The sequence below is a fragment of the Daucus carota genome, chromosome 4 (genome assembly GCF_001625215.2).
Source record: "Daucus carota subsp. sativus chromosome 4, DH1 v3.0, whole genome shotgun sequence".
NCBI classification, from domain to species: Eukaryota; Viridiplantae; Streptophyta; class Magnoliopsida; order Apiales; family Apiaceae; genus Daucus; species Daucus carota.
Genome location: NC_030384.2, coordinates 32,621,148 through 32,641,409, shown reverse-complemented (window position 1 = coordinate 32,641,409; position 20,262 = coordinate 32,621,148). Strand labels below are relative to the sequence as shown.

The 20,262-nt window shown below is 33.6% G+C and overlaps 3 protein-coding genes across 7 annotated transcripts; 2 read left to right on the top strand and 1 right to left on the bottom strand.

Moving 5' to 3' along the window:
- The first annotated feature begins 3,688 nt into the window (after nt 1-3,688).
- On the top strand, nt 3,689-7,181 carry LOC108219425 (ankyrin repeat-containing protein At5g02620). Of its 2 annotated transcripts, none has more exons than XM_017392877.2 (4): nt 3,689-4,014; nt 4,489-4,830; nt 5,134-5,543; nt 6,064-7,181. In XM_017392877.2, the coding sequence occupies exons 2-4, from the start codon at nt 4,542-4,544 to the stop codon at nt 6,940-6,942; spliced, it is 1,578 nt and encodes a 525-aa protein (XP_017248366.2). In that variant the 5' UTR covers nt 3,689-4,014; nt 4,489-4,541; the 3' UTR covers nt 6,943-7,181. The 2 variants fall into 2 exon arrangements, with proteins under 2 accessions (XP_017248366.2, XP_017248367.2); XM_017392878.2 differs by lacking the exon at nt 3,689-4,014 and adding an exon at nt 4,156-4,332.
- A 2,477-nt stretch (nt 7,182-9,658) lies between these two features.
- On the bottom strand, nt 9,659-11,041 carry LOC108218001 (probable membrane-associated kinase regulator 4). Its single transcript, XM_017390923.2, has one exon. The coding sequence runs from the start codon at nt 10,915-10,917 to the stop codon at nt 9,862-9,864; it is 1,056 nt and encodes a 351-aa protein (XP_017246412.1). The 5' UTR covers nt 10,918-11,041; the 3' UTR covers nt 9,659-9,861.
- Nucleotides 11,042-12,791: 1,750 nt separating this feature from the next.
- Nucleotides 12,792-18,241, top strand: LOC108216732 (uncharacterized). 4 transcript variants are annotated; one of them, XM_064091001.1, is made up of 10 exons: nt 12,794-13,470; nt 13,633-13,666; nt 13,744-13,819; nt 15,635-15,756; nt 15,845-16,205; nt 16,510-16,754; nt 16,955-17,158; nt 17,239-17,331; nt 17,413-17,529; nt 17,629-18,241. In XM_064091001.1, the coding sequence occupies exons 5-10, from the start codon at nt 15,878-15,880 to the stop codon at nt 18,004-18,006; spliced, it is 1,365 nt and encodes a 454-aa protein (XP_063947071.1). In that variant the 5' UTR covers nt 12,794-13,470; nt 13,633-13,666; nt 13,744-13,819; nt 15,635-15,756; nt 15,845-15,877; the 3' UTR covers nt 18,007-18,241. The 4 variants fall into 4 exon arrangements, with proteins under 4 accessions (XP_063947074.1, XP_063947073.1, XP_063947071.1 ...); XM_064091002.1 differs by having other exon boundaries at nt 12,794-13,531; XM_064091004.1 differs by having other exon boundaries at nt 12,792-13,666; nt 16,519-16,754.
- The last annotated feature ends 2,021 nt before the right edge of the window (nt 18,242-20,262 follow it).

Here is a 20,262-nt window from a genome sequence, read left to right as displayed (position 1 = left end):
GCTCTAAAATATAATTATATGACTTTCATATGTAACCGAATAAAATCTAACTAAGCTAAGTAGTACTAATAGAATTTTAGAAAGAAAATACTGCTTTTCGGTTTCAAAGTTTTCAAAAGTTCATAAAAAAAAAACTCTACACCAAATTACTCCCTCCGTCCCACCCAATTCTTTACATTGGGTTTGGGCACGGAGGTTAAGAAATATGTATAAAGTAGTGGAAAAGAGAAGGAAAAGTGGGTGAAGTGGTGGGACCCATTGATTTTTAATATATAAAAGGGAGTTGGTGGAGTAAAAGTAGTGTGAAAAGGAAGAAAAAGTGAGAAAGTGGTGGGACCCATTAACTATTTTAGGAAAGTTTTGTAATGTAAAGAAATGGGTGGGACGGCCAAATAAGGAAACTGTAAAGAATCTGGTGGGACGGAGGGAGTAATAGTATAAACAACTCATCATGTATATTTCTGGTACAATTTTGATTTTTGAGCCATTAGTTAGAGTACTTTGTACTAAAAAACATTTTTATATCCGTAAGTTGACTGGTAAAATGACAAAGAAAGCAGAGAGAGACATGTAATAACTGTATTACTATGAATATGATTTGATTGATTGATGCTAATAGTTAGGGGTGAGAAAAAATCGATTTGAAACCGAAACCGAACCGAAACCGGGAAAAATCGGAGAAAACCGATCCGAAACCGAAACCGAAAAATTAAAAACCGAATCGATCTAAATGGTTTGGTTCCGGTTATACCTCCCAACCGAACCGATAAAAACCGAACCGAACCGGTTATTAAAATAATAATAAATAATAGATAATATATGTAATATATAATAAATATATAATCTATATCATGTTTAAAATCAATGAATTTATTATAATATTTAAAGGAAACAGTCTGTGTTAATATTTCATGCTCAGTGAATATTTGATGCTCACTGCTAGTGTGCCACTTCCATTCTGTATTTTCTGTTTTCTGCTAGTACCACATTTTCTCAATCTTCCTAAACTTTCTGCCAAAAAACCACCTCAACATGGAGATGTCTAGGCAATGGAGTTCTTCTTCTTTTTAATCAGTAGAAGCAATTTCATTAACCACATGAAAAGTAACAAAAGATCACAGAACCCTGCAAAGACTAGAGATTACAATAAAACAACTGCTTGCCCAAACATAACACTGCTAACAACAGACCCACTTGGACGCCTAATAATATGCCAGACCAACTACGTAGCTAGACATGGTATTCTAATCTTTATAATATATGGTATTATGCTTGAATGAAATAATGTTATTTTTGTTGAACTCCATATTAATTATTATGTCTAGATTAAGCGCATCAATTTGTCTCGTTCATGTATTATTATTTTTTTATATTTGTCGGTTTTATAACCGAAACCGAACCGATTGTAACCGAACCGAGGTTTTTAAACCGAAACCGAAACCGAACCCGAACCGGCGGTTCCGGTTTTCGATTTTAAAAACCGAAGATATATGGTTGCGGTTCCGGTTTTATCCCGAAACCGAGCCGAACCGGCCCATGCTCTCCCCTACTAATAGTCACTGGGCTGTGACCGATAATCCAATAATGACACGACTCTTTCATATATTCTGCTTATATTGACGAGCATCCAATAGACCAATAGCAGTCCGAATAAACTTAAAAATGGCGTAATGAAGTTAGAAAGCAGAGATGTTAGATTAATACTAGCTGAGAAGCCGCGCGTTGCGGCTGCCTATAAATATTATACTAATGATTTAGTATTAATATTTGTTGAATAACACAATTTTGTGACTGTTTATAAAAAGTATATTAATGATTCAAAATTAATATTTGTAGGATAAAATAAATTTTATATTATAATAATTTTGATGTAATACCAATAATAATATATATAAAATTGCAAAATTGGACTATAATTCACGGTGAAAAAATGAAAATAAATTTATACACGTAATTAACAATTTAAAGTACGACGAATCTTAATTTTATTTGTGTTTTTTTTAAAAAGTAATCATGTTCTTACATTATCACTTTCCTCCAATTTTTCTGGATTGATTGCGCACAAAAACATCTAACTTAAATCCGTGAGATAGTGGTCTATAACTACGCTTGCTTGTAACAACCTTTATTTTTTAATACTGTATAAATATCCTTCACTTAAAAGTTGGTTGAACGGAGCAAACAGATAATGCATGAATAATTTTTTCCTTATATACAGAGTAAATCATATAAAGATTAACAACAAAAAACATGTTCGATGAACAAAACAAATATTATAAAAAAAATAACCAACAAACATACATCACTAATAGTTAATTTATTGATATTGTCCATAAATATCATGTCAATACTATTTACTTTTTCTTTTTAACGTGTTTGGATTTGTCGACCCCCTCTATAACTACTTTTGCTTGCAACAACTTTTATTTTTTTAATACTGTATAAACAGCCTTCACTTATCATCGCAGAAGAACGGCACCACCGAGTTAGAAATCGAGTAAGACAACTATCACTAGATAGAGGTAGGGTTATGGTATTGAGACAGAGGAGATTGTGTTTTAATGATCCAAAACCCTACCATCTATATGGGTATTTATAGGTGCAGAGAGACTTGTGTGCTACTATTTCCCATAATAAAATAATCTGAAACAAAATCAGGTTAAAATTTTCAAGCTACTATATTTCATAAATAATCTGAAATAAAATCAGATTCTGAAACTTGCTTCTAATATACCCAAAACTAAAAAAAGTACTAATTTTTGATATTTTTCATCCAAAAATTCCAAAAAATTAGAAAAATAGATCAGAATGATACGAGAGGCGCCACAACTATCACCAGAGATAGGTAGGGTTCTGGTATCGAGAGAGAGGAGGTTGTGTTTTAATGATCCAAAACCCTACAATCTATACGCGTATTTATAGGTGCAAAGAGACTTGTGTGCTAATCTTTCCCATAATTAAATAATCTGAGACAAAATCAGATTAAAATTTTCAAGCTACTATATTCCATAAATAATATGAAACAAAATCAGATTCTGAAACTTGCTTCTAATATAGCCAAAACTAAAAACGGTAGTTTTAATTTTTGATATTTTTCATCCAAAAATTCCAGAAAATTAGAAACTAGAACAGAACGATATGATATGAGAGACGCCACATACACGCCCCTCGCTTCTCCTTTTTTATATAAGTATATTGATATTGGTGATTTGTTTGAATACTTTTATATTATTATTTATTAATAATTGAAAATAATAGTCAAATGAATTGAGTAAATAATTTATTTAAATACTTACATGATATTTTATAAATAAAAGATAAAAATAAAGGTGTTACAAATAATGTCAAACACCTTTAAACAAAAAGGTCTAAACTTTATCTTATATCTACGCATATATTATCAGAAGTAAAAATTCGAATAAAAAATCTATAAACATGAACATGCACATGCACTAAACATTTGATCAAAAGATTCAAAATTTAATAATTTAATCAGAATATACATGGATAAAACCGAATAACTTATAAAAGATTTATTCATAGTTTAATCTTCTCTGTTTCCTGCTTAGCTACATACCAAATATGATGCAAATATAAAAATAGATGAATGATAATTTGTACAAACAAATTCAACTTGACGAGAATAATTTTGTTTGATCATATATGTCCCGCATGTGCAATCACTATTAACGATAACACACGTCCAAAACTGCTCTATATTTCAGAATATTTTTCCAACCAACATTAACAAAATTTCTTTACTTTAGCCCATGTATATATACAAAGCCAAGATGTATGTAAGTATATATCACAGCCCCTTGCCAAACTGAAACTTAGCTTACAATCCTTTCCCTTTTGGCTTTTGCTCTCTCCCCAGTTTCATTCACTCCTCTTTTTTTTAATTTTTTTTTTTAATAATAAAAACAGGTGCAGAGCTAAATATATTTTCACCTTGTTCTTTACTCTGTTCTTTAAGTGAAGATTGAGAAGCAGACCCTGTTTTTGAAATCCAAGGTAAAAAGAATGAGTAAGAAAATATTACTATGTGCCCATTTTGTTTTTCTGTTGAATGTTAGTACCATCTTTTTAACAAATGTTGACTTTGTTTTGTTGTAGTGTTCCATTTGATATTTCTAGAAGTCAGTGACATACATGAAATTGTGGATAGATAATTAGATACTAATAAATGAGTGGATACTGTTTAAAATCCCCAAATTTTATTTTTTTTATGGTTTCTAAGCGTGTTGATGTGAAAAGAATATGCAAATCTCGAGTGCATGTATATATGAGTTATCATTGACTACAAGAAACTACTCACCTCATGTTTCTCATGTTGGTTATCCAAATTTCATTATATTGCTCTATATTATGATTTTGTCTGTTGTGTTATGATGATTTTTGATCTGGTTTTTGATCTTGGTTTATAAAGTTTTGATCTTTAGATTTAGCAAGAAATAAAGTTTGAATCTTTATTGTGCTGTGGTTTAGTTTGATGGGAGCTCCCTAGAGGCAGCTAAGCTGTTTGAGTTATCAATAAGGGTATGAAGCAATCTGCAGAGAAACGAGACGATATGCTGTTGCATTCTGCTGTTAGCGCGGAGAATTTGGGATTGGTTGTGGAGATACTTGCTACGAATGAAGATAAAGAACTGAAAGAGTTGTTGTCCAAGCAGAATCAATCCGGTGAAACTGCCCTTTATGTTGCTGCTAAGTTGGGATATGTTGACTTTGTGAAGGAGATGATCAAGTATTATGATATTGGGGATGCCGGTATTAAAGCTAGGAATGGCTCTGATGCTTTCCACATAGCTGCCAAGCAAGGAAATTTAGGTATTTCTGCGTAATCTGATTCTTCTTTCGGTATTTGACACATGTTATTGGTTATATAGACCCTGTTTAAAAATCGTCCAGAACATCAGAAATGGTAGATAATTGATGTCAATCATAATCAGTTTCAATCAAATGGAAGCTTGTTTCCAAACAAAAAGTTTCGATGCTTAGATATATTGATTTTTTAACATTTCTATTTAAGTAATCGATCTTCTAAGCTTTAGAGCATTTATATACGAGTTTGTTAAGGCTACAAGTTTTTCTGAATTCAGATGGGCAACTCTTTTTTATTTTTACTTGTAGAGGTGGTGAAGATTCTGATGGATGCTCTTCCGGAACTTTCATTGACTTTTGATCAATCCAACACCACAGCGTTGCATAGTGCCTCGTCACAAGGTCATACTGAAGTCGTAAAGTTTCTTATGGAGAAAAATGGCAACCTGGTCACCATAGGAAAAAGTAACAAGAAAACAGCCTTGCATTCTGCAGCAAGAAATGAGCACTTAGAGGTGGTAAAAGTCCTCTTGAGTAAAGAAACTGAGATTGCTATGATGACTGACAAGAAAGGCCAAACAGCTCTTCATATGGCTGTTAAAGGACAGAGTGTGGAGGTGGTTGATGAGCTTATATCTTCAAAACCTGATCTAATTAATATGCTTGATGGCAAGGGAAATACTGCACTTCATATAGCAACCCGCAAAGGTCGCACAAAGGTAAACAGACTTAATATTCAACTTGTCGAATATGGCTATCAATGTGATTGTAGATTATTAAGTCCATAAGTTATCATTTATCAACAAGCTCTTGTGTGACTCATAGATCACGGAGAGCTTATATGATTAATTCCTTATTCCTTTATTTTAGAAAATCCGTCATAAGCTGTTATAATTACAATCTGGTGCTAGTTTAAATTAAATCAGTATTGTTTTCAGTTCAATTTAGGACTTCAAGAATTCCTGAAATTTAGGGAAAGAGTTTAAAATTGTTGTAACTTCATCCTTTCTATCATATTTCTTTAAATTAACCATTTCACTTGATACATTTATGCATATAAGTATTTGCATTTGCATTTGTTATGATCTCTATAATTCTGTGAAGGAGGCATTTCTATTTGACTTGTCTCAGTTGCAAGTAATCACCTTTAGCATATTCATTTGCTTAAAAGTGAAGATGTTTATATAAATCTTGTGTTCTTTATTAAAAAAAATGATCAACACAGTTTTTGCTATGCAGATCATACTTGCTCTGCTAAGCCACAAAGAAATTCTGGACAAAAAAGCAATAAACAAATCTGGAGAAACTGCTCTCGACACTGCTGAAAAAACTGGTCGTTCAGAGATTGCAAGTATCCTAGAAGAGCATGGGGTTCAGAGTGCAAAAAATATGAAACTACCACCACCAACAAATGCTGCCAAGGAATTAAAACAAACAGTAAGCGATATCAAACACGAGGTTCACCATCAGATCGAGCACACACGCCAAACAAGAAAACAGATGAAAGGAATAGGCAAGCAGATCAACAAGATGCATTTGGAAGGGCTCAACAACGCAATCACCTCGACTACAGTTGTTGCTGTTCTGATTGCCACTGTTGCATTTGCTGCTATTTTCACTGTCCCTGGTCAATATGTAGATAACCCTAAAGATGCAAACTCTGTAGTTTCCCTAGGAGAAGCACATATTGCCTCGAAGCCCCAGTTCACAATCTTCCTTATATCCGACTCTCTTGCACTCTTTATATCATTGGCTGTTGTGGTGGTTCAAACTTCGATCGTAGTTGTCGAAAAGAAGGGGAAGAAGCAAATGATGGCAATTATTAACAAGCTCATGTGGTTGGCTTGCGTTTCTATTTCAGTGGCATTTTTTGCACTTTGTTTTATTGTCGTCGGAGAGCACGAATTTTTGCTAGCACTTGGAGTAACAATAGTAGGGACATTGATCATGGCCGCAACACTGGGGACAATGTCTTACTGGGTTATTTTGCACCGAATTGAGGCTTCTAACTTGAGGAGCGTTCGCAGGTCTGCAAGGAGTAGCAAGTCAAGATCATTTTCACATTACATAACATCAGATTCAGAAAACAATGAGTACAAGAATCTGTATGCAATTTGATTGTGCCAATCCACAGGTTCACTTTCTATTCTCCAGGCATTAGCTCCATGTCTGGTTTTTCAACTACAAATCTCCTTATTACATATGTATATAGATAGGTAATTGTAATATCCCTAACCCGAGTTGTAGGGTTTTTTTGTAAGTTCTCAGCAGGCCAGATGTTGACTTGTAAGACTCACTAGTTTGTGCTTTTGCTATGTTTATCTGTTCATAATATAATATTAGCCATTACAGTCTAATTCTTACTGACTCTTGACTGGAAACAAATTCCAGTCCCCCTCATCTCCCTTTGTTGAATTTGTTCTGATTAGCCAGTCAAGTTTGTAAAGTAGTAAAGTCCATTGCATGTCACAAGTTGCAAAGTCAAATTTGTACACTAGGTTTATCAAGTTCTATAATACCTAATAAAATTTGTGGTTTAGAAGTTCTGTAATCCGCTTCTATTTCATGGATGCGTTCTAAATTTTTTTAATAATATTTAAAAAAATTTATTGATTATATTCTGATTTGACAAAAAGAAATTTGATTTATCGAAAAAATTTCAGATAAATCCATGTAAATACTGAATTGATAGGTTAATCTTTTGGTTCCGATACCTGATCTGTACAATTATGTTCCATGGCCACAAATTCAACAAAATTTATTTACCAAGTTCCATTTTAAATATATATATATCCATCTTTTAGGCAATAATGAACTAAAAGTTCTGGACTTTAAAAGGTGGAGGCCTCAGCCCTCAAGCAGTGCCTATGGTAGGTAAGTACTAAGTAGTGAGGAAAAGCTCTTTGTTTTTACGGTACTCAGAGCATCTCCAAGAAGCTCTTCATTTAGACTCTTAACTTGAGATTTGAGGAGGGAGAGAAAATATGTTGCTCCAAAAGACTCTTAAGTGGCTCTTAAATCACTAAGAGCCTTTTGTTTCTCTTTCCTCTCTCCTCAAAGTTAAGAGCCACCACATTGCTCCTAACTTATTTTTTCACAATAAAAAAATCTTTCCCTCCAATTCACCTCCATCTTTCCATCTCTTTTGTTATAGTGGAGCCCAATATATGAATAAAATATGAATATAGTGGAGCCCAATATATGAATAAAATATGAAATAAAGAAGAGATGTAGAGAGTATTGTTGGAGTTCACGCTCTTAATTTTGTCCTAAATTGCTAAGAGTCACATTTTTTATATTATATTTAGGAGCCAATAAAGAGGCTCTTGGAGAGCTCTTCTAAAGTGAAGATGACACTGTATGAAAAGTGAAGATAACCTTGATGTGTGCAGAAGACTAGGAAGTTTTTTTCTTCATAAATTTTCTATCTTTCTTTCAGTTAAAAAGACTCCCTTTTCTGTTGAAAAGCAGTGGTGAAGATGACCAGTGGTAACTATAGCTGTTAGCTGGTTTGCACATTGTGAAGTTGCCATTAAATATTAATCATGAAAAATCCAATAAAGCTAGTGTGATTATGAGCCCATGAACTCATCTCAACTCCCACGTGTCTGAGAATAGGATCCCCTTTTCACTGTTAGAAGACCTTCACTGAAATTCACAAGTGGGGGCTGACTCATGTTTTTACATGATGACCTTAGAAACTTAACTCAAACAAATCTATCATCGTGAGTCATGTGCACAACAGATAAATATTACCCCTCAGTCCCCTGAGTAGCATATGGTTCTGAGTAGTGTAAGAATTGGGGGTTCTTTCTAACACGTATTAAAAGATTTATAAAATATAATTTTGTAAAATTATTTTATTTTATAAATAGAAATTTAATTTTTAATTTTTTTAGTAAAAGCAAAATTTTTTGAAAATGAATTATAAAATTATATGTTATAAAAGCTTAAAATATGTACTCCATCAAACAATGAAAATAATTGGACGGACAAAGAGTATGATATAATCATACCTCCTCTACCTTAATCACGAGAGTGTAGAAACGATCATTTAATAATGAACTTAATTCCAGTTTGTGTACCTGTAAAAAGAATTTTTTTGCAGCTTGTTGGCTACCTTTTAAAAAAACGCAGTTGAGGTAGCCAATAAACTGCAAAAAAATCTTTTTACAGGTACACAAACTGGAATTAAATCTTAATAATATGACATATATTAAAACATGACTATTTATTTTATAATATACGCATAGAGGCGAGGCTGGTTTGGTTTTACAAAGAATTGCATGTCATGAATTCAAATTTTTCTATTAATATAACAACCATATATATATATATATATATATATATATATATATATATATATATATATATATATATATATATATGGGACCAGGTCCCTGGCATACGGCTGCCAGGGACTGGTTAACCAACAGCCCATTTCCTGGCCGTTGGATGCATATCCAGCGGCCAGGATCTTATTAAAACTTTAATGTGTCCAGCGCTTTTTTAGCGCTGGACGGGGGAAGCGCTGGACATGGGAATCCCCGTCCAGCGCTAAAAAAGCGCTGGACATATTAAAATTGTAGTATGATCCTGGCCGCTGGATATGAATCCAACGGCCCAAAAACTGGGTGTTGTTTAACGCGTCCACAGCAGCCGGCTGCTGTGGACCGTTACCCTATATATATATATATATATATATATATATATATATATAGATCTCGCTCATATCAAGAAGTTACATGATTTATGTTATGGATGGGGTGTGAGAAAAAAAGCAGGGAATAACATGCTACTGAGGAGTATTCTTTACTGAAAGTGTACCTAAAATAATTTAATCTGCTCTGACAATCTAACAATAATATTCATGGTCACACAGTAAAAAACAACATATTCTAGTAATAATTTTATCTGCAGAGCAAATGCACACATTTATAGTTATCATCAAATGCCTGAATATCACATGGGAATTGTAAGAAATCAGTAGATATAATACTTTAGCAGGAAATGGGTAAAATTTGAACATTGGATTCTCTAAGCAGCAAGTTTGGAAACAGAAAATGAGCAAAAATCAGCTTCATTTACTGTGTTTCTTGCGGTGAAGAGTTGCTGAGATTTTTTACAGTGTGCTATGGCTGCTTCAATAGAACCCTCAATCTCTGAACTGGCACTGCTGCTCCTCTTAAGTGGCTGCGGATCATTCGCCCCATTCGAGTTGAATGAAAATGAAGATGACAAAGATGAGGCACCTGATGAAGATGAGGATGAGGATTTCATTGTGGACTGGCGCTTGTTTGGCCCTGAAAATGATTTTCTGTGAGTTCTTGTGACATCCTGATCAAACTCATCCTTGTCGATACTATTCATGACAAAGGCTAATGTTGGAAATTTGATCCCTTTTCCGATTTGCTCTGACGCGGTGTTTTTGGCTACCTTAATGTACCTGCTGAGATAATCTCTGTTGCCATTTGCAATGTGCCCTGATTCTTCAGCTTTGCAGGCTGGTTTGGCACAGGATTCATTAGAACAACCAGATTTAGAGAATAAAGATTTAAAATACGCGCGTGAAGCTCTCAGCTTTTGGCCTAAAGAGGATTGCTTGATGAGCCTCAGCTTAGTCCTGGACCAAGATTTCTTAGGCTGATCAGTTCCACTAACAAAACCACTCAGTTCAGTAGACCAATTAAAGAATCCATCCTGATTAAGCTCACAACTGACTCGACAAGACTCTGTCGGAGAAATGTTGCAGGACTGATCCAATGGGGTGTTACTAGTAGTAGCAGGAAGTGCAATGTTGCATTCCTGATCAAAAGTTTTGGTGGCTGAGTTCTGGAGGAGCTTCTGGACCATTTGTAAGCGCGGCGGAAGGTGCAGAGGAAGGAGCTTGCCTTTGTAGAAGAGCTCATCAGCAGGAGAAGTGGTGCTTTCTTTTTCGAGCCCAACTGAATCACACATTTGAAATTCAAATTCTCTGGCTTGGGGGGATGAAAACAACAGACTGCTGGAAGAAGAGCTTACTTCCATATCTATGTACTCATCTTCTGCATTACTGCACAATGGAAGATCACTTGTGGCCATTATTGCTACCATCTCTTCATTTCTTGGAGATTCTTATGGAGAGCTGAGCTTTCTTTAAAGCACACATGCTAGCAAGGTAGAAAAGCATTTTAAAAGATTTGTCAGTTTTTTCTCTTTTTTTTTTTTGATTTTTTCAAAAAATCTTGAATGCTTCAATAATACTTAATATAATGCTTTTCATAGAATGGGCTTCCCATTTGTTTTTTTCCATCTTTAAAAATACTGACATTCATTTGTCTGTTTGAATGCATTTGCTATTTAAAGTTTAAACCCTCCATCATTTTTTTGCTACAGTATAGTCCTCAGAAATCATCACTACAATGTATAGGTACAAATCACTGTTCAAAAAATTCTTGAATAATTCACAAAAAGTATTTTATTGATTGCATTTTGATTTGACTAAAAATCTCTAATTTATTTGAAAAATTAAAAATAAATTTTCAATAAATCTTTAATCGACCGATCAACTGATTAGTAACGATTACCAATTTCTACTCCCATGGTATAAACATACATAAAATTCCAATCTTTTGTATGTGTAAATTGTGATACCAGAATGTGCCGACAGAATTGCCCCGAATGGTTCGATAAATGCCATCTTGAAAGATGCTGGAATATGTAGATGGAATATATACTCTTCACTTTCTTCAAATTTCAGCTTTTTGAGGAACCAGTTTTTATGTGATTTAAGAGCAACTCCAAGTGGCTCTCTAAACAAGCTCCTAAGTCTAAAATTTAGGAGCAAATCAAAATTTAGTGCTCCAATGGGCTCCTAGATGCTCCTTAAAAATTTAGGAGTCTACTCTCTCTCCTTTCTTTTAAAGAGCACCTAGTGGCTCCTAACTCAATATTATATTATTTTCTCTTCAATCTTCTCTCTCTTTTAGTTAACTTTTTCCTCTCATTTATATAAAATAAATATAAAATGTGAATAAGGAGCCAAATATAAAGAGTAGCATTGGAGTTCTCACGTTTTCCGGTATATTAACTTACTAGGAGCCACAATTTATATTATTGTTTAGAGAATGATTTAGGAGTACCGTTGGAGATGCTCTAACAGATCATGAAGTTTGGATTGATTGTGCTGCCTCTTTTTCGATTATATTGTTTGGTACAATTCTAATTACTAATCCTAAGTCAAGTTTTGGCAACAACAAAAAGACCCAACAGAAGAGAAATGATGTACCTCTACATTAAATTCAAATATTAAATTTGTATTTAGAAAAAGAATCTTAATTTTTTTTTTATAAAACTATATTTTAGAAAAGCATTAAAAGGTGTGTCGTATCATCATTCCCTGATATATACAATTTTTTCTTCAAACATCGTCATAACAGTTTTACGCCCACTTTTTCTTCAAAAGTGCCCAGCTATCTATAATGTGGATGTTTGGGTGGAGTTTTTAAGCCCCAAATTAAAAATACTGTTTGTATAAAAAGCTGGAGAAACACTTGTAAAAAGTTAGGATTCCTAACTTTTATTTCATGATTTCTACTTTATCCTAAACACTTTAATCACTTATAAGTCTTAAATAATTTCTAATTTCTACTTCATTTTTCTTACTTTAAGCAAGAAGCACTTATTTTAAACTCATCCAAACGGCTCCAATATTTTTCCTTTACTAAATTTTATAATCATTCAACAGAAAAGTACGCAAAAACTGGTATGGGTCATGACGTTTGACCTGGTCAATGCAAGATCTCGTGTTCGAATGTTACGTAAATTTTCACCTTCACTGAGTATAAAAGACTTGTGCATCTGCTTTTACGTTCTTCTCTGGACTTGCTCGCAGTCCAGCCTAATTTTCCTCACTAAAATCCCAGTTATTATCGGGTATGATGATTGATTTTTTTTTGACACACCACTACGCCATAAAAGGCCTATCGCAACGCGACCTTTGTAAATGTTGCTAAAAAATGTTACCTTAGCTACACTACTTTCACCCTTCCGCAACATAATATTTTTCATGTTAGCTTAGCCAAAAAGGGGATGTTGCCTTTGTTAGAAAGTGTTTAAGGGTGCAACATGGAGACAAATATGTTAGCTTAAGCTATTAAAATGTGAAAATAATATTTTAACTTAAAATTAAAGAAAAAAGTAATTACTTGTATTAAAAATAAAAATAGAAGTTATGTAATAATATAAACTAAAAATATAAAAAATTATATAAAATATTAAATAATTTAATAGGTGAATGATTTTATTTTAAATAATAAATATATGTTTATTTATTTAAAAAGTAAAATAAAATGTAAACAAAAAAATAAAATATAAACTAAATATATGTATATATGTTTATTTGAACAAGCGGGCGTGGTTCCCGGTGAAATCAGACAAGCAGCGGGACTTTGTTTCACTAACACCCCGCCCCATTTTTTCACTTCCTTTTCCACTCACACTCAGTCATCTCTCATTTTCCACACAGTCCTCTCTCGCTCTTCACCCCCACATCTCGTCTCTCTCTCTCTCTTTTCACCCCCACAGTCGCCTCTCTCTCTTTTCACCGTGTCTCTCTCGTCGCTCTGGTCTCTCTGGTCTCTCATCAGCACATCTCTCTCATCTCAGGTTTGGATTTCAAGTTAGGGCATGGTTTGAGGGCTCGATGCTTTGATACTCCTAACTAGGGGTTTCTCTCTTTAAATCAGGGCTTCATTTCTTTATTTTCTTCCATTTACAGGTCTTTCTTCTTTTAAACTACATCTAATCGTACTTTATCTTTGATTTCAGGTATTTTCAGCGGAGGCTTTGCATTTGGAATTAGGTATGGTGGCTTTGATTTAATTTTTTTCATTTGTATATAGTGGGGGCTGTTAATCTAACTTTATTTTCTATTTTCAGGGCTTCTTCGGTTGATTTTAAGGATTTCATTTAAAGGATTTAAAATTAGGGTTTCAGTTTAAAGATTTTGCTACAGGTATCTCCCTCTCTGCTTCAACATTTTTGAGTTTTTGGGTTTGTTTTTGTTGTTATTTGTTTTTATTAGGGAAGTTATCTGATTTTTGTTTTTATTAGGGGTTTGGAATTGCATTTTATGAATCTTTGTTGTTTTCATTTTGTGGCATTTGTTATTTGTTGCATTTTGTAGTTAATATTTGTTACTAGTTAACATTTGATTTATATTTTGTGGTAAGTGTATGTGTCCAGGACTTGTTATTAAATATTTATGCTTGAAATAGGTTGTTCTGGTGACCAGTTATGACTCTGTTTTGTGGTTTCTATATGTATGCTCTGTTTATAACTTAAAAAATTTGACAATTAAGAGTAGCTGGTGTTGATTCTCTGTTGAACATTTGTATATTTTTGTGCTCTGCTGCCATACATGTAAGATTCCATTGTAGATATTGTGAGCTAGTTGGTTAGATGCCATAACATATTATCTTGGCTCATAAACTCTATGTATACTCTATATATAACTTAAGGGAATTGCGATAAATTTCTATGTATGACTTACCTGATTAAAAGAATATTGTTGTTAATGATTTGTATGATTAATAATATGCATGTGTTTGGTCTTATATTTGAAAGTGAAACTATAAATTATGACATATATGTATATTCTGTTTATCTTAACCCCTGGGATGAGGTAGTACATGGCAGATATGTTAACCCCTGTATAGGTTACCATAATAAACATATAGGTTTTGAATGTTTTATTTTAAGTATAATCCATATATGATCTTCAATATATAAAGTAAAATAATGGTCTTGTCTAGGAAAGGCATTGAAATCGTTTGTTTATGTGACCTAAATAATAAATAAACTGAATTGTCTTAATTGTAGCCATGGACGATGTGGATAATACTTGGATAAACCTTCCAAAGTATAGTGTCGAGTACATCAGAGGAATAAAATCCTTTATTCGGAATGCATTCCCTAACGTAGCCGTAGGTGATGAAATGACATGCCCCTGTAGAATATGTAAAAACATAAAGTGGCATAGTCAGGACCTTATATACGATCATCTCATCTGCAATGGCCATTCGCCTTTGTGCTCTGAATGGATTGTGGGAATTGCACAGATTCCTCTCCAGCCAGTTAACGACGAGGATCTTGATTTAGGGGATAAAGAGAATAATTTAAATTTCGAAGATAACCTAGATGAGATGTTTCATCAGCCTAATGGACCAAATGTCGATGCTAAAAAATTTTATGCCCATCTTGAAGAGGGAAAGCAACCCTTATATCCAGGCTCCAAAAAATATTCAAGATTAAGTTTTATTATCCGACTTTATTCCTTAAATTGTGTTCACGGAATCACGGAGTCTGGATTTGGGACTTTCTACGTAGAAGATCCCACTGAAAAGATGATATATAATGTCATCAAAAAAGTGCCTAGGGACTGTTGTGATATCGAAAAAGATGATGCCAATGAAGGTCATGAAAATGAAGAGCCAATGGTGCATACTATTCCCCTTGTTCCAGAAGTGGACAATCAGGTCATAGATTCCAGTTGGTGTCGGGAAGATGTTCCAGCTCAACAAATTCTCATAGATCCGGATAGAGTCAAAGAAGCTGTCTAGAATTCTAAATGAAATTGTTTTGTTAACTTAAAGTTAATATCTTAAGATGTCTAAATATTTAAATCCTTGGTGCACCCTCTTTTGTAATTTGATCTAGTGATACATTTGTGTTTAAGTACTGTTTCCATTATAAACTTGTGTTTCAATTCTTAATTAAGTATATCCGCATAATTAAGTATATTATGCTCTGAATTTACCTGTGCTATTAGCTGGACTTAAAAAAGCTGAATCGAAGGACAAACAAAAAGAAAAGACGCGGGATGGGAGTGAAGATTATGATCCAGCACAGGATGATGGTAGCGATGCTGCTGGATCAGTGTCTCCACCAAAGGTCTGTATTTTTTAGAGTCGAATTTTATGGTTTCAAGCATTATAATTATAAATTAATTATTTGGGATATATGCCCCTGTATTTTGCAGGGAAAGAAGAAAGAAAGTAAAAAAAAGCTTGTCATGGGACGTGGACCAACAACACGTTCTCGAGCCAATGTTGGAAGCAAGACAACTGAGGATGGAAGCGATAAGGAACCGACGCATCATTCGGTACAACCAACAACAGTTGCAAATCCATTAATTGAGATACCCCAAGCAGATGATGGAAATGGTTCAATGACTGCTTTTTTGGCTCTCCGGAAACGCCAACAAGAGGAAGCTAAAAAGGAAAAAGAAGAAAAAGAAAAGCTCGAAAAAGAAAGAGTTGAAAAGAAAAAAGCTCTTGCAGATGCAAGTAAAAAGGTTGTTCAAGAATCTATGCCTGAAATAGAAGAGGGCGATGAAGAAGGTAAGCAATTCCTATTTTATTTTATTTCTCGATATAAGTTTTTCAAGTTTGAGTACATTTCTTTGTTGAATGATAGGAGATACAAGAAACACATTGCTTATTCATGATCTCAGTATGATAAATTATGGAATTTTTTTTAAAATATTCTTTAATATCTCTAGTTAAACATGATAACTGTTATAATTCAACTTAGAGTAGTTAAAATTAAAGATCCCCATTTTGAATTTTTTCAACAGCTTATAACTCTTATTAGCTCTACTTAAACATGATAACTCTTATAATACATCTGCTGAAATTTGATTAGAAGTTGTAGTTCCATACCGCCCAAGAGGAAAGACAAGAATGGATAAAGTTCATACAAGAAGTTTTGAGCAGAGAATTGTGATTGGGATGAATGAGCTGGGCCAACCCATAACAGAAAATGACAAGGTACTCTCTGAGCTGAGTAGCTTTTTGGGAACACTGGCCAAGCGATGTGTGCCACTGACTTATGTAACTTGGCGCAAAGTTCCTAAAAATTTGAAGGAAACTATGTGGAATTATGTCAAGGTAATTATTGTTGAATATATCAATATTTTCTTGTTCTTTTTATTAGTAATGCATAATTCAAAGCAGTATGAATTAGGAACATCAATTAGTTAATTTTCATTTTGATTGGCTTATAGAAATGTTAGGTGATGATAAATTTAATTAGAGAATGTGAATTATATGAGTAGTTCGATAAAGTAATTCTTATTAATATTTGCAAGGCCCGCTATATTATTCCCGATGAACTGGAAAGTTGGGCAATTGAGACAATTCATGCATCCTGGAGGGGGTATAAGTGTCGAACTAAGGCAGCGCATTATACAGCTTTTGAAACTGATGAAATTAGGCTACAAAATAGGCCTGATGATATTCCACTTGAGAGGTTCAAATTGCTGTTGGAATATTGGAATGATGAAAGTATTCAGGTATACTTGTGATTTTAGGCACTAAATATTGTCTTGGGAACATAGTATAAGTTGCTCAACTTTCGTTTAATTTTTTGTAGGATAAAGCCAGGAAAAATTCAAATAGCCGCAAGTCATATACCGAGACTCACACTCTTGGTCCTAAAAGTATCGCACAGCTTCGACACAAAATGGTATATGGTCATCTAATTTAAATTAATGATTTCTGGCTTTCTTGTTCGATAATTTATGTCTCGTATAATCTATTTTTGTAGAAAAAGAATGCCCCAGATGAGTCTGAACCATGTGATGCAGAGGTTTTTGTGAAAACTCGGACTCGTGATGCAGGACGCGAGTACAAGACCAGTACTAAAACAATGAAAAAGAAAATTGTAAGTATTTAACTTAATCAGTTACACATAATATTTGCCCTTTCAGTTTTCTCTGTTTTGCATTTGCTCGTTTATGTTCATGTTATTGTACTTTTGTAGGATAAAATTAACAAAAAAATCAATTCCGGGGAGGCTGCTGATGAAATGCTTTTGGATAAAGAGCATGGCCCGACTTGGCTCTTAGGGAGATGCAAGAAGCCGCAAAAACTATCAGCTGCTGCTCCAACGGATACATATGTCAAAGAATTGACAACAAAAATTAAGGAAGGCCTTGCTGCTGAAGTCGAGGAAAAAGTGAAGAAAATCCAAGAAGAGGTAGATGAGCAGGTAAACAGGAAGGTGCAACAAAATTTGGCATCGGTCCTTAAGAAACTTGGTGAAGCAAACCCGTTCACAATTGATGTTACAGAGCTGTGTGCACATGTGGCCAGTGACAATGACGATGGCACACCAATGACTAAAGGCACCAGCTTCTAGTTTGCTAATAGTATGGTTGTTTAGACTTTGGTTCTTTGAAGTTATTTTGACTAGCTAATAGTATGGGGTTATATATCTAGACTTTTTGTTATTAAACTGTTAGTTTGCTGGTAGTTGGTCGATTCTGGATATTATGTTGGTTTAGCTGTGGATTTGATGTTGGAGTAAATTGGATTTGATGTTGGTTTTTGTATGTTTACAATGGTTTGTTGAAATGATGGACAAATTTTGGGAAGTATTGTATTTTAACAGTAGAATTGCAAATTTTTTTGGATAAAATGTTGCAGTAGCCTATTTAAATGTTGCAAAACTTGTATTTCAAAACTGTTGCAGTATAGGAAAAATATGTTGCCAATTTAGCTGCTGCCACCTGGCAACTTGATGGCCCCCACGTGGGCCCCACAGTGGCCCCCACGTGGGCCCCACAATGGCCCCCACGTGGGCCCCACTTTTTTAAAAAAATAAAATTACTCTAAGGTAACATAATTTTTTGTTGGAGTAGGAGAATAAAATGTTAGATTAAACACTCTTTGCTAACATATCTCGGTTGTTGCTGTAGGCAAACGATATGTTGCCTTAGACCCCCTAAGGCAACGGCAAAAATCCTATCATAAAATAAATGTTGCCTTAGCCCTTTTATGGGCCTTTAGCAACATATTGACCCCATTCTGCAACAATTTTTTTATGTTAGATAAGGCCTTTTATGGTGTAGTGCACAATTTATCATGTTTCTAGAAATTTATCACTTAATTATAATTTTTTTATTTTACTCACTAATATTAGGTTTAGATTTTTTTTATCACTAAAATTAGGTTCGGATTTGATTATTAGCATTATATTAATTCTTTGTAGTATTATTAAGATATAGTGACAGTCTATAATATTTTGACGATTTGATATATGTTTATATCTTTATAATATTTTAACGATTTTGATATATGTTTATATCTTTATATATAGTACATTTTAGGGTTTTTTTTATACATATATATGTTTTACATATATATTTCACAAATAATGCAAGGATAAGTTTTATTTACAAATATACCTCCATTCTTTCTCTATTTTCAAGAATACGTTAATTCTTTTTGGGCCCAATACAAGCCCACTACTGCCGCACTCCGTGCTCCAACCGCTGCCTCGATTTTTTCTTCCGCACTCCGTCAACATCAACTAGAATCTAAACTCTTGAACAAGGTATAATCTCGGTTTCTAATTTCAATTCTAGTTGCAACTGAAGATTTAAAACATATGATATCAGTTCGGTTTTGTAGATTTGATTGAAATTGAAGTTGAATGCTATGTATTGCTTACGATTATAGATTTGAGTATGATTTTTTTTTTTTTTTGAGATTACAATAGTTTTGTAGATGATTGTTGATTTCGTAAGTTTGTGTTGTAGTTTATGGCTATTCGATCTGAGTTGCAATTGAAGTTTATTGTCCATTATTGTATTTAGTTGATTGTTGCAAATCGGTTGATTTCAATTGCAATTTAGGTTTCTTTTGGTTGACTAACCATGATATATGAAATTATAAATTTTTCAACCAAAATAACATAAGAATTCATTTTTTACTTGTGTTTTAATTTGGACTAGTGCTTGTTGCTGAACTTGGTAGTTTTGAGTTGCAATTTATGTTGATTCAGAAGTGGTTTTTATGATTTAGTTATATTGCATCCCAACTAACATGTTAATTCAGTTGTTTCTAAAGTTGATTTAGTTGCTGATTTAGGATTTAGTTGCTTTTGGTTAGGTGGCCCTGCAGGGGCACTCATTGAAGTTGCAATCAAGATTTAAAAATATTTTGAGAGGATTTTAGAAGTTTCATTGTTAAAATTTATTAAGTTGATCAGAAGGTTGCATATAAGATGTTAAGTTGCATAGAATGTTGCTAATGTTTAATCAACATTATAATTCTTTGTGTACAACGAGACCATTCTGAAGTATATTGTTTTCTATATATTGTTGAATTTGGTTGATTGTAGTTGCAATTGGCTATTGATTTTTGATATTATTTTGTGAAGGATAAATGGAAAATATCGCAGTCATAATACAACATGGTGGTCAATGGAATGAAAATCAAAACTACATCAACTTTAAGGTCTGCGGATTGTTGATTCCAAGCAACTGCACTTATAACGCCTTGCCAGGACTTATTCTCAATGAACTGATGTTGTCTCCGGAATCATCTACATAAAAAATCGAGTATCAAGTTAGAGATAGTTATCCTCCACTTGATATTGCTAATGATTGTC

Bases quoted from the DNA above. Each gene is read 5' to 3' on its own strand.
- LOC108219425 (XM_017392877.2), top strand. From the start codon at position 4,542: ATGAAGCAATCTGCAGAGAAACGAGACGATATGCTGTTGCATTCTGCT. The intron at 4,831-5,133 runs GTATTTCTGCGT...TTTTACTTGTAG, and splicing joins TGCCAAGCAAGGAAATTTAG to AGGTGGTGAAGATTCTGATG. The intron at 5,544-6,063 runs GTAAACAGACTT...TTTGCTATGCAG, and splicing joins CCCGCAAAGGTCGCACAAAG to ATCATACTTGCTCTGCTAAG.
- LOC108218001 (XM_017390923.2), bottom strand. From the start codon at position 10,917: ATGGTAGCAATAATGGCCACAAGTGATCTTCCATTGTGCAGTAATGCA.
- LOC108216732 (XM_064091001.1), top strand. From the start codon at position 15,878: ATGGGACGTGGACCAACAACACGTTCTCGAGCCAATGTTGGAAGCAAG. The intron at 16,206-16,509 runs GTAAGCAATTCC...AAATTTGATTAG, and splicing joins AGAAGAGGGCGATGAAGAAG to AAGTTGTAGTTCCATACCGC. The intron at 16,755-16,954 runs GTAATTATTGTT...AATATTTGCAAG, and splicing joins CTATGTGGAATTATGTCAAG to GCCCGCTATATTATTCCCGA.